The 11,707-nt window shown below is 42.4% G+C and overlaps 4 protein-coding genes across 4 annotated transcripts in view; 2 read left to right on the top strand and 2 right to left on the bottom strand.

Moving 5' to 3' along the window:
- The first annotated feature begins 1,071 nt into the window (after nt 1-1,071).
- Nucleotides 1,072-2,339, top strand: urad (ureidoimidazoline (2-oxo-4-hydroxy-4-carboxy-5-) decarboxylase). Its single transcript, XM_048266471.1, has 2 exons — nt 1,072-1,562; nt 1,801-2,339. Exons 1-2 carry the CDS (start codon nt 1,388-1,390, stop codon nt 2,148-2,150), a joined length of 525 nt encoding a protein of 174 aa, XP_048122428.1. The 5' UTR covers nt 1,072-1,387; the 3' UTR covers nt 2,151-2,339.
- An 86-nt stretch (nt 2,340-2,425) lies between these two features.
- pdx1 (pancreatic and duodenal homeobox 1) lies at nt 2,426-5,591 on the bottom strand. The gene is made up of 2 exons (XM_048266470.1): nt 5,148-5,591; nt 2,426-3,315 (listed from the first exon to the last, which is right to left on the bottom strand). The coding sequence occupies exons 1-2, from the start codon at nt 5,575-5,577 to the stop codon at nt 2,966-2,968; spliced, it is 780 nt and encodes a 259-aa protein (XP_048122427.1). The 5' UTR covers nt 5,578-5,591; the 3' UTR covers nt 2,426-2,965.
- A 2,352-nt stretch (nt 5,592-7,943) lies between these two features.
- Nucleotides 7,944-10,204, bottom strand: si:ch211-140b10.6 (protein POLR1D-like). Its single transcript, XM_048266531.1, has 3 exons — nt 9,894-10,204; nt 9,187-9,261; nt 7,944-8,922 (listed from the first exon to the last, which is right to left on the bottom strand). Exons 1-3 carry the CDS (start codon nt 9,917-9,919, stop codon nt 8,547-8,549), a joined length of 477 nt encoding a protein of 158 aa, XP_048122488.1. The 5' UTR covers nt 9,920-10,204; the 3' UTR covers nt 7,944-8,546.
- A 110-nt stretch (nt 10,205-10,314) lies between these two features.
- lnx2a (ligand of numb-protein X 2a) overlaps nt 10,315-11,707 on the top strand; it is an 18,069-nt gene continuing 16,676 nt past the window's right edge. The window contains exon 1 of the mRNA XM_048267076.1: nt 10,315-10,453. The gene's annotated coding sequence lies outside the window, so the exon portion shown is untranslated. The remainder of the gene's footprint in view (nt 10,454-11,707) is intronic.

The raw sequence follows: 11,707 nt of genomic DNA, 5'->3' as shown, positions 1-11,707 counted from the left end.
GCTTGACCTCTTTTGAAAGCCGAGGCCTTGTAGATTATTTTGGTACCTATCGACTGTGTGATGAACTGTCAGAGAGTGGCAAAGGGTAGAATGATAGTTTTTGTACATCTCTGGAAATGACCACATTCTGCCCTCTTGGTCATTTATTTTGTCTTGGAAACACAACAGGCCCACTACCAGGTCTTGTGAATCTGTATCTGAAAGTATCAATATAGAATGAAATATGAGTACTTTAGACCATTATTTACCTAGGTATGCTCATGCATTTTGTAAAATGCCCTATGGAAACTCCCCATAGGACTTTTGGTTACCCAAAATGCATACTGACAACTTGGAATGTATGTCAGGGGTTCTGATATAGAATGACTACACAAAATATGGAATAATTACACAAAAGTCTCTATTTTTGCCTTTTCTTTGTTGGTTCAATGGGTGTGTATAAGATGGGGCTATACATATGCACAACTAATATTGGATAAAACAACATGAATATTCCATTTCTAGGGATTTCTGTGAATATTTCAAGACCCGATAATATGCTGCATCTACTAATTGCTATGTGATATAAACTGCAGTTAGAAAGTAGGGAAGCACCAAAGGGGGAGGAGGGCATTTTAGATTAAGTTTAATTGAGACATAGTAAGATTAATCTGACAATGTAAAGCACTATACAGATTGTACATGAAAAAGGTTGTCATATTAGCCCTGGCAGCAAATGTAATTTGCCAAAGAACCAAAGGTAGGCACAGTGGGGGAAACAAATGAGGTCTGCTGTACTGCTGACCATCTCTATGAATAAATAAAAAAACTGTAAATTGTCGTTTTACATATTATAAGCCTGTGTTTACCCTTCTATATATTTTTCCAAGGTGCTCTCAATTTGAAGATGAGTACAAAACCTATTGGTACAAAACCTATTTGGCTGTAGGTCTAGTTAGTATTGCTTTGAGGATTACTTTCGTGACACAATAATGCCACCAGATGGCGCGCCAAAACGGTGATTTAATCGCCACAGCAAACAAGTGGAAAACTCCGGCTCCAGAAAGTCCCACCATGTATTTGTTCAGCCTGTGCACAGTGCACTTAACACAGGCGATTTCACGAATCATCTTGTCTTACTGGCTGAAGCGTTTTGTCAATTAGAATCTGCTAGTTTAATGCTTGGAACAAATATGTGGTAAGACCGTTACTTTCTGACACTGTTGTTATCCACCTCTGTCCATATGAGCGAGCAGAAACAGCACATTTAAGAAACTTAGAAAAAGGGGTTAAAATTGAAAAACAACCATGTGGTTGCATCACTTGTTTACTCGCCCCTATGATCATGAGGTGGACGGTCACCTTTTGGCCAGACCCTAGGCTGTTATCTTGTAGCCCATTCTGAAACATGGACATAAGCAGTGCAAATTCTCTATCTTATGAAGATTTTGTGGATACATTTGGAAACGTTGTTGAAAAAAATCCTCTGGTAGCGGCCGCGATATGGTCACACCGTCCATTTGCCAACTTGTCAGAATTAGAGGCCCGTATTGTTGAGTTCATCGACAAGCTACCGGAATCAGGTATGCCTATGTATTTGACCGTTTTAAAAAATCCTAAATAACATTTCATTTCACACCCTAAGGGCGTTTCTTCTAAAAATGTCGATTATCAAGGCCTTAATATTAGACTGTGGGGCTGAGCCTTAGGGATCATGGAAACTTCACTCTAACATTAAGGCTATAAATCTATAATTATGTGGGCTAATTTTAACTTCACCTCGGTGGTAAACTTGATCAAATGTGTGTGTCTCGAGCACAGGTAAAGAGGGCATTCTCAGGTGTCATCCCGACCTGGCGGGCAGGGATCTGCAGAGAGGGACGTTAACCCGAGACTCGCAAGATGAGCAGAGCCAAGCCGGCATGGCCTCACTGACTCCCGAGGAGACCGCGCGGATGTACAGGCTCAATACCGAATATAAGCGGCGTTTTGGCTTCCCATTCATCATATGTGCCAAAATGAACAACAAAGCAGCTATTCTGCGCAAGCTGTCCGAGCGTTCTGGGAACGACCTCGCCAAGGAGAGGGAGTGCGCTATTGACGAAGTTAAAAAGATCTCTAGCCTCCGGCTCCGCAACCTTGTGCTGCCTGACACTCAACACAAGTTATAACTCTCCGTTACTTTAAGCCTAAACAGGCCTTCTCACAAAGACTCATATAATCCTGTTGTTGCCGTTATAACGGGTCACGCAATGGTCAGACGTAGGTTGATGAATGTTATACAAAGTTATGGGAGACCTCTTCAAGTAGTTTAGGCATATAGGCTATGTCTCTGTCAGCAATAAAGTATTGAAGATGGATATTGGTTATGGTTATGCTTTGGCACGAAAATGCGTTAAATGTGGTTCCATTATGCTGAACACATTCCTCATATAAAAACTAACGACCAGGGAGCGCTTTGTACATTTTATTGGATTAATCAAATATTTTAAATAGCCTGTGTGGAATGAAAGATGGTTATTTTAGAAAGCAGACTTGATAGAATATTTAAATACAAATATTAATATTACATTGAAATGTATAAACAAAATTACAGGAATTACAGGATACATTACAGGATCAAAATGATGGTATTTCTTTTGCCGACTGAAAAGTAGGCTATTCACTAGTTTCACACAAGGAAGCGAAGTGCTGTGTTCTTATTTGAGACATTGAACTCCAACGCTAACACTTCAGGACTTCTCTTCTGTAGGCCTATGCATGTGTACACTGCCCTCTGCCGTCAATACAGTATCCTATGGAGATCGGAGGTTTATTCATGGTTACGTACTGGCCAAAAGTCCCCTAAATGGACGCATTCTCCAAAGGCAAGGTTAGTCACACATGATGCGCTGGTCAGCAGTATTCATCAGACAGCACTGAGTGTAGCCTATGGTATGTGGACGTGTGTTCTACAACACGGCGAGTCTTTTGTACTGATCTGTTTTTACGCTGCGTCGCGGGGGACCGAGGAACCCAAACCATGCAAAGGTGAGGTCGGTGCCGCCGGGACGCAAGGGTCGTCCTTCAGGTCCGCGGAGGTAATGGAGGAATCCTGCTCGGGGTCCCCGGTCCTTGCCCGTCTCTTGTCTTCCTCTTTCTTCCATTTCATGCGGCGATTCTGGAACCAGATTTTGATGTGTCTCTCGGTGAGGCTTAGCGTCAGCGCCAGCTCCACGCGCCTTGGCCGCGAGATGTATTTGTTAAAAAGGAATTCCTTCTCGAGCTCCAGCAGCTGGGCGCGCGTGTAAGCCGTCCGCGTCCTCTTGTTCTCCTCCACCTCTACCATGTAGGGGCCTGTGGAACATCCCAGCGGGCACAAAAACAGCTAATGAACTTCACTTGTTAGATTCACACAAGGCTGTTCTGTATACTCTGAAAGGGCAGTTCATTTGAGTTTGTCTGCACATTGGAAAAATAGGTCTATTTCTGAAATATTTTAAATGATCCCTCACTGTGTGTGTTCTGAGATGACGATCAAGTTCAATCTCTTTATATCTAATCAAGCATTTCTTAATTTTAAATCTTAGTTTAATTTAAATTCCTGAGTCTGGGGTGTATAGGCACTAATTATGATGGAAGGTGACTGAGACTGTTCGTCACTTAGATTAGGCCCCCACCAAAGCTTTGAACTGTTTGAACACATCAATTACATTTCAATTTGTCAGTTCATTCATTAGGCCCACCTTTATTCACGGTTTTATTTTGCACCGGTGTAAGTAATTCATTAGGAGACGTCAGAGACATAGGATGTACAACTCCAGACATTTAGAATACGTTTGAATAAAGCACAACATATTCAGGAAAATAAATGCATCAGGTGTTCTGAATATTCAATCACCAGTGGAGTGTTATCTAAGAGGTTTATTTATGTAGTATAGGTTGTACTTGACACGCTGACATTTCCACCAGGCCAAATCCAAAGCATATAGTGGGAAATTATGCTGTTTTTATGGCTGACTTTGTGTCAATGCAGTGACTTAAAGTCCGTAAACTGAGAGAACGAAGGGCTGAAATGCCACAACATAATTTTCTAACTTAAAATCCTTAAACAACTTCAAATGGTAGGACAAAATCGTGACAACGAAATATATAGGCCTATTCTTCAACGCAGTCCACTAATGTTATAGAATCACATCATATGGCACAATTACTGGAAAACATTATAAACTACGTTATGGAGAAATGTCGTCCATCGACGTCTACAAATGATGCACTACCAACGTTTCCCTATCTTGAGAACTAAAGACCATTCAGTTATTATGCCTTTGTGCCTAAATATTTTTCGTGAGCCATTAATTTCCAGACAACCAAAAGAAAAATACACGACAGTGGACATTAGGCCATCTTTAATTTATGTGCCGTTTATCAGACAGGATATGCTATGTTTTAGTGAAAAATACAAACTTGCAATATAGCTTAGCATTAGGCCTGTGTCCCACTCAAAACGATTCGTCTGGTGCGTTGCCGAGGTGTCTGAAGTCATATTTTCGCAATTACGCAAACAATCCCATTTCAAGCACAACGCCTTTCCAGTTTGAATGGTGGGATTTGAGATAAAGAATTTAAACGACACTCGTTCCAGATAAGCTCACTAAACATTGTGGTTGATATGGGGGAAAGTAGGCATTTGACCTCTCTGACATAGAATTTTTACTAGCACAACTATAACAACCCACCCAAAACAGATAGGCCACAGATGAAGTTTTACAATATTAACCAGATGGATATGGTATATTTATGCTCTCCACCAGCTTCGAAATGACTAGGGCGAAAGAAGTCAATCAGTGTGTGTTGGCGTAACTTGCGTCCTGCAGTAGTTTCAATAACTGACAACTGTAATAAATCTATTTGGTTGTCTGTGGTTTTCTTGGATATAAAAGTAGGCCTGATCATGTTGTCACATTTAGCATTGTGCCATCTTCAACTCTAATGAACACACACACACACACACACACACACACAGTGTAATATTATTAGCCTACTTTTGTCATTTAGCCTATATTGAGCTTTAGTAGTATGCTAATAATTAATAAAATGTATTATTAGCATACTACTGATTTGCTTAGGCAAGCTAAAGTGAAACTTTCATATCCTAAACATGCAGACTAACCAGACAAGAACTTTACCTGTCCACTGTCCTTTCCAAGTATGCGCGTGAGACTTTGTGGACTTCATCCAAGGAAAAGGTAAGTGGTATCTGTTCCGGTCGGCGCAGAGGTCAGGGGGGTCTCCGTAGCCTCCGACTGGATGCAGGTGGGCCGCTGGGGCCTGGGGGTGCTGCAAGTGCTGGGCGACCGGGTCTTCTCGCATGGGTATGCTGTATGAAGCAATATCAGGCAGGCACGTCTGATCAAGGGTGCCCACGGAGGGCGAGGCGTAGACGTGCTGAGTCTGTCGGCCCATATAGAGACACGGTGGCGGGCTCTGGCTGAAGTCTTCGCTCTGTGGTCTCTGGTAGGCACAGGGGTCTTTGTAGAGCTGTGCAGGTGAGTAGAAATGCTCTTCCCGATTCATAGTTGCCGAAGCCCGGGGATTCTGAATCGCACAGGTGCACATGTATATCTCTCCTGCTCAGCGCTGCTCCGCTGCTCTATCTACCCTACCTATACCTGGCGCCGCTCTAGGCCCTCATAGGTGTGTCATTGTCACCATGTGACCTTACTGCTCCTAACTATTGGTTTCACTGTTTACACAAAACGCCAACTCCTCGCAGGTAGTCTGTATTCGCGTCTCCTACGGGCTGCCCCATGGTCCGACAATAATTGAACAGAATTGACCGTGTGAGAAATCAATGCCCTCAGCAAACATCACTGTTTGCTGGCGAGTATAGCAGATACACCTGCGGTGGTCCCAAAAACGTGGCGACAAGTGAGCGAGGGAATCTACAGAGAAAGTCCCATACCCATGTGAGGAAAGGAGCAATCACTATCAACGCAGTCAGCACCATTACGATGTTCCAGTGAGCTCATGGCTTTGGATTAAAGTTAAACCACGACCACCTGTGGAATTGTTCTCAGTAAAAACCTCGGGTGACTGCAGCTCATGAATGGGCTATGGCTCTACGTCCATGTCAACACAATTCTATTATATAGGTCTCTTATCAATGCTCTCCCGATAGCAAAGAAAATCGATAGGTGCACATATATATAGTTGACTCAGGTTAACAGAATCAGATATTATCTGGGAGACGTATTAGGTCTGTGCGTAAAACGACGAGACAACTAATAAAATCTTGCTGCTCAAACTGGACTGAAGTTTTTTTACTCATTAGCTTGATGAGTATTTCGTGACTAAAAATCATAGTCCACGTATGAGGTAGGTCTAGCCAATTTCAGAAAAATGCAGTTTCATTAGCCTATGGGGCCAGCATCATTAGAAGACCCCCATCTCCCCTCACACAGTCTCTCATTTTCTTTGCTGTACAGCCATTAGTCAAGCTAATCTGCGGTCCATTAAACAATTTCCTTCGGTTAAATAAAGAGAGAAGTCTGGTGTAAACTAATTATCATGCAGTGTGGAACAGGACTCACTTAACTCAAGACGCTCGTGGGTAGAAACAGGAACACCAAAACATTTATGCATATTTTGCGCTGGATCATGCCACTGTGTTCCATCTGCGTTTAGTGTTTAATTTTATTGCACAGCAAAATCATCTGAGGAGACATATTTTTGTTGTGTCTTGGTATATAAGCATACGACCTATATTTTAACAAAAGATGTTAAAAAAAGGTTTTTAACAAAAGCAAAAGTTTAATGTAGGCTAGTTTTCCAAAATAAAATAAATCTCACATGTAAATAGGCTGTAGGTTAGGGCTATACGTTTGTCAAAATACTAACATAATCATACCTCAGGTAATGATGGAACAATACATATACAAATCATGGCATTCTTGCCATTATAGTCGACCTTAGACATTTTGAGATTCGGCTAAAACCCAAGCTTGTTTGTACACGTCAGGCAGCAGCACGGCTAGAATGTGAAATAGCCAATAACGGCATATCATGCAAAGCTTTTGAAAGCTTTTCATTTTAATGTGACCAAATGTTTGTGTCCCTTTTGAGCAAACACTTTCCCCCTTTTAATGGATGCTCTCTTCGGTAAAATTGCACGCACAGTGAAAATTTAACAAATAGAGCCTGTCGTCTTTCACCATGTTTGTCAGAACCTCTTCAAAATTATAATGGCACTTTCTACAATATCCTAATGGGGCTAGAACTCTCCATGATAAAGTTCAAGGAAACCCAATCCACAGAAATCAGTGCATATAACCTGCCTTAATGGTGTTTATATATGACTTCAGTTTGAAAAGGAAGGAAACTGTTAACTGATACTATTTTCTCAGTATTTGCTATGCACAACCGGATTTATGAAGCATGAATCAGTTAACGCTAAGATCCGTATATCGCTCAATTGGCATAATGGTTTTGAGTGATACATGCTGTTGCGTTGCCCCGTTCCTACGGAAACACTGAATTTAAGCACTGAGACATAAAATCGGATTGCAAGTAAAGTGCATTTTGATATGATACTGCGCGCAATAAACCAGCGAGAACTACAACCCAGTCAGTCGCCGTCTGGAGAATGAATGACTTACGATAAACGTGTTTTTGTGAAAGCTGTAGGTAGGACTTCAATAACTGAGACCGTTGCAGAAATGTGAAAATAATGGCCCTAAATGCATAACAAAGACTAACCTTCAAGAATCACTGAAGACTACAATTCTGCTTAAAACCATTGAAAAGTGAAGCAGTGGAAGCGACATGGGTAAAAGGAAAACAGGACATTTCCCTACGTTTACTGTGACAAAAGGCTTTTCAACTAACAGGACATAAATAGGATATGTCAGCCAGAGGCAGACGTGATAAAATAAGCTTACTCAGTGGCGACAGCCTGGGCATAAGCAAACACCGCCAACAGCATGTAACGACATAGGAATTATAATGGCATTTTAATTGGAATATAAGTCGTCCCAAGAGCAAAAATTAATCCACCATCAATCACATCCAGTGTGTCAACTGGGTATAGCCTTGATGAGGAACAAAACTGTTACCCAAAGATTAATCGAACAAGTAAGCTTTCATAGATACATCATTGCAAAAAAAGTCAACGATCCTACAGAAAATCAAGAAACTTTAATATAAGGCCACAGGTTTTGGCTCATGTGGAGTATTGGCGCTCCCTGCTGGAAAACAGAACAAACTACATTTACATGTTATCTTATTGCTCAGTCAATGGAGTGATCCGTGGCTGACACCTGTGTTTTGACACTAGACAAGGTTTTGGCAAATCTCTGCGACCAAAAGCAGATCATATGAGACTATAACCTGATAGACACTGCAAATAGCAAGTGTTTTTAGAAAAGTTTGGAATAAGGCTACAGAACAACACTGGCCTATAATATTAGCTTATACACCTCCATGCTCAAACATAGTGCACACACTTGTGCGCCATATGAGGGTCCGACAAAGTTTATGTAAATGTTTCCTTGCGCATCAGAAATAATGTTCAAAAGGAAAGCACAAAATTATAATTTAGGAGTCTTCTCGTCACAGGGCCTTTTGACAGCTGATGGCGTGTCGGTGTTGTGGACAGGGGAGCGGGAACGCCTCCTGTGTGACTGGCTGGGTTTGCGTGAGCAGTCTTTGGGAGAGCTCGAGTGTCTACTGGAGGACTGGCGTCGGGAAGGCGAATATTCTCTAATGGAGTCTCTTTTATGACTGCGCTCTTTGCCCTCCCGGTGGCGTGTGCACTCAGTCCTTTCACGCCCAGATTCCTCGCTTCTTCCGCGTTCTACTGGTGAACGCGCTCTCGAGTGGCCACCAGGGCGTCGCTGGAGTGCTGTAGAGCGTAGAGTGTTGAGAAGGAAGCGCTTGTTGGTGCTCCCAACAGGGCACTTTAACCTGTAGCCAATAACGCATTACGTTTATTAGCCAATAACACTACTACCTGCAATGCTTATCAATGTTTAGTCACAAAGGTATAGGCTAATTGCTATATGATCAGAATTAGATTAATGAGATTTGTGTCAACAATCAAGCAACTGACCAAACACAGTAAGTTTCTTGCGCTGACACAGTGGCGATATCTGTGACATGTGCATGGAATGTGCAACATTACTACATGTGTAGGCTACAGTTTTCAATGTCATGTCACACACGACGTACCATCCAGCCGGGCCCATGGTGTCCGCCCGTGCCCGGGCTCTGCTTGTTTCACGAAGGAGTTCTTCCACCGCACGTCTGAAAGGGGAAATTTAATGTGAACATCACAATGATGGGTGGCCGTGAAATCCATTTGGCGTCCTACACCCACCCAGAGCGTGCCCACCCGACAAGCTGAATCATCACTAGGTATGCAGAAAGAAAGAAAGTGCCCCTAGAACAGCTGCAGGTGAAATAGCTGCATCAGCGCAGAGGCGCGACTCCTGTCTCGTCATCGCTGAACATTATAAGCCTAATGATAAATTCAAACTACACAATCCCCTCACATTGCCTCTCGGCATTGATAATGCATTGATGATGCATCCCGTCATTGATAAATAACACGTGCATACGAATCGACTACCAAAAGAGCTTTGTTATTGGTAGGCTACACCCATCAACATAATTTAGCAATGATGACATTTTCATCGCCAAAGCAATTCAGCCTCACTGTTGAACGTTGATCTAATCCACCCTTGTTCACAACCACAATTAACAGCTAGTTAATTTACTGTACTGAATATTCGACATACAGTTGCTGGATAACGTTAATTAACAGCTTTACGTTAGCTTGCTATCTAATGTTAGCCCTAACAGTTAGCCTTAGTTCTTGGACCTGCAGCTGGGTCAAACCTCGCACTAAGAGGCTGTCGAAGACAATCTTTACAAACCTCTCCAAGTCGTCATCTTTACTCATGTCTGGATGTGAAAAGATTACTGGGGCGACATCTATTCAGTGCTAAAAACAGTTCTGCGTAATGTTTACTTCAGGTAATCACGGGGCCCAGGACCCGAACTAAGACCCTTGTTTAGGTGACCCAACGATGCCTGAGACCAAAACAAAAAGCACCCTATCTAGAAATAAACCCAGCCTTTTTAAGTACCGTATATCGCCTTGAAATGCGACATTGGGTGTTCAAATTGAAAATAGTGATGGAAGAAATAATTGTCACCAATATTTGGTGAAGAAAAACTTTGAGACGTGAGATGCTGCTCTTTCATTTCAAATCAGGAAACATCAGATAGGCCACAAGGGGCAGACTGACAGCGTGAGCACCCGCCTACAAATCTTTCCCTGTCCGAGCGGGGGGCGGCACTCTACCTTGGATAATACGGGGGCGTTTTGACTGTCGGTTGCGGCTGAAAGGAGGCAAGCTGCGGTGAATGTGATTGAGATTCATAATTGACCCCTCTTGGGGCCTTTCACAGTACGAAGGAGGAGCGACAATAGGTAAAATCAAGTATTTATTTTGCATGTCATCTACATCAACGTCCTCCTTTTGTAGGCTACAATTGTAGCTTTTGTGACATCCGTGCAATTGCATGGTTATGCATGAGGAATAGTCATCCTACCAGGCTGAGGGAAATTTACGGTTTTCTCAATTCAGAACAACGACTAGACGATGCTACCGTTATGTCTGAGGAGAAGCTAGGTAACGCCTTTTCTAGATGTTGTATTCAATGTCATTTTGTGCATTATATGGTGGAAAACAAAACGGAATTGACGATGTGCAAAGGAATCTATTATATTGGTTGCATGCTGTTAATGTGACCCGCCTATAAAGAAAAAATGAAACGCTTGGTTGTGGTGTAAACGTAAAGCGCTGTCTGCACTGTCGTGTTTGGGTGGTCTGGGGTGTCACTTACAATACACTGAAGTAAGATGGAATAATCAATCGCGTCATTTGTTGATTGGGTCTCTCATACCGTTATAATTTAAGCCTAGCTCGTCCAAATCTCTACATTGCTACTGTACATTGTCAAGAGCATTAAGGATCCGTCTCTCGGTAGAAGCTCAACGACTGCTAAAACCCTTTTCCTCCACGGAGATTTGTTTTATTAAGTGCTTCTCGCATGTAGGCTAATGTTTAGTCCGGACAGATGAGAAGACAACTCCTTTTTTATGCCTCCAGTTCATGCGCAATCAAGAGAAATATGGCATGTCCTGTCAACGGTGCACAGTAGCGTGATGAAATAGGCAATACGCTTTCAAAGGAAAGGCAAGGCCTTATCTGTAGAAAGCACTGAAGGAAAATTCAAGGGTACAATAATATTGTGGCCTTGAAGCACTTCTGGTCAGCCCACACACAGGCGCACTTGCAAACATTCACATGAGATTAAAAGTGCTGCATCAGATAGTGGATTGAGATTTTCTTCTGGATTGCTTCCAGGAGCTATTCAAAATTTCTGTCTTATATAATGCAATATCTCTTCAAGAATCAAAGTGATGTTGCAATCAGTTTGGGAATCAAATAGGAAGCTAATGATGGCTACTGCAAGTTCTATCTACAGCAGGCATGAATTGCTGCAAGTTTGCATACATGCAAAACAAGAAAAAAATATACATGCACACTATTGACATGTTTCACAGGATTCCAACACACACACACACACACACACACTCACACACACACACACACACACACACACACACACACACACACACACACCAGGGTACACATGATCTCTCAGCTCTCTCCCTCTC

This window comes from Alosa alosa, chromosome 16, assembly GCF_017589495.1.
Source record: "Alosa alosa isolate M-15738 ecotype Scorff River chromosome 16, AALO_Geno_1.1, whole genome shotgun sequence".
NCBI lineage: Eukaryota > Metazoa > Chordata > Actinopteri > Clupeiformes > Clupeidae > Alosa > Alosa alosa.
Note: the sequence above shows the minus strand (reverse complement) of the source record. Positions and strands in the feature narration are given on the sequence as shown.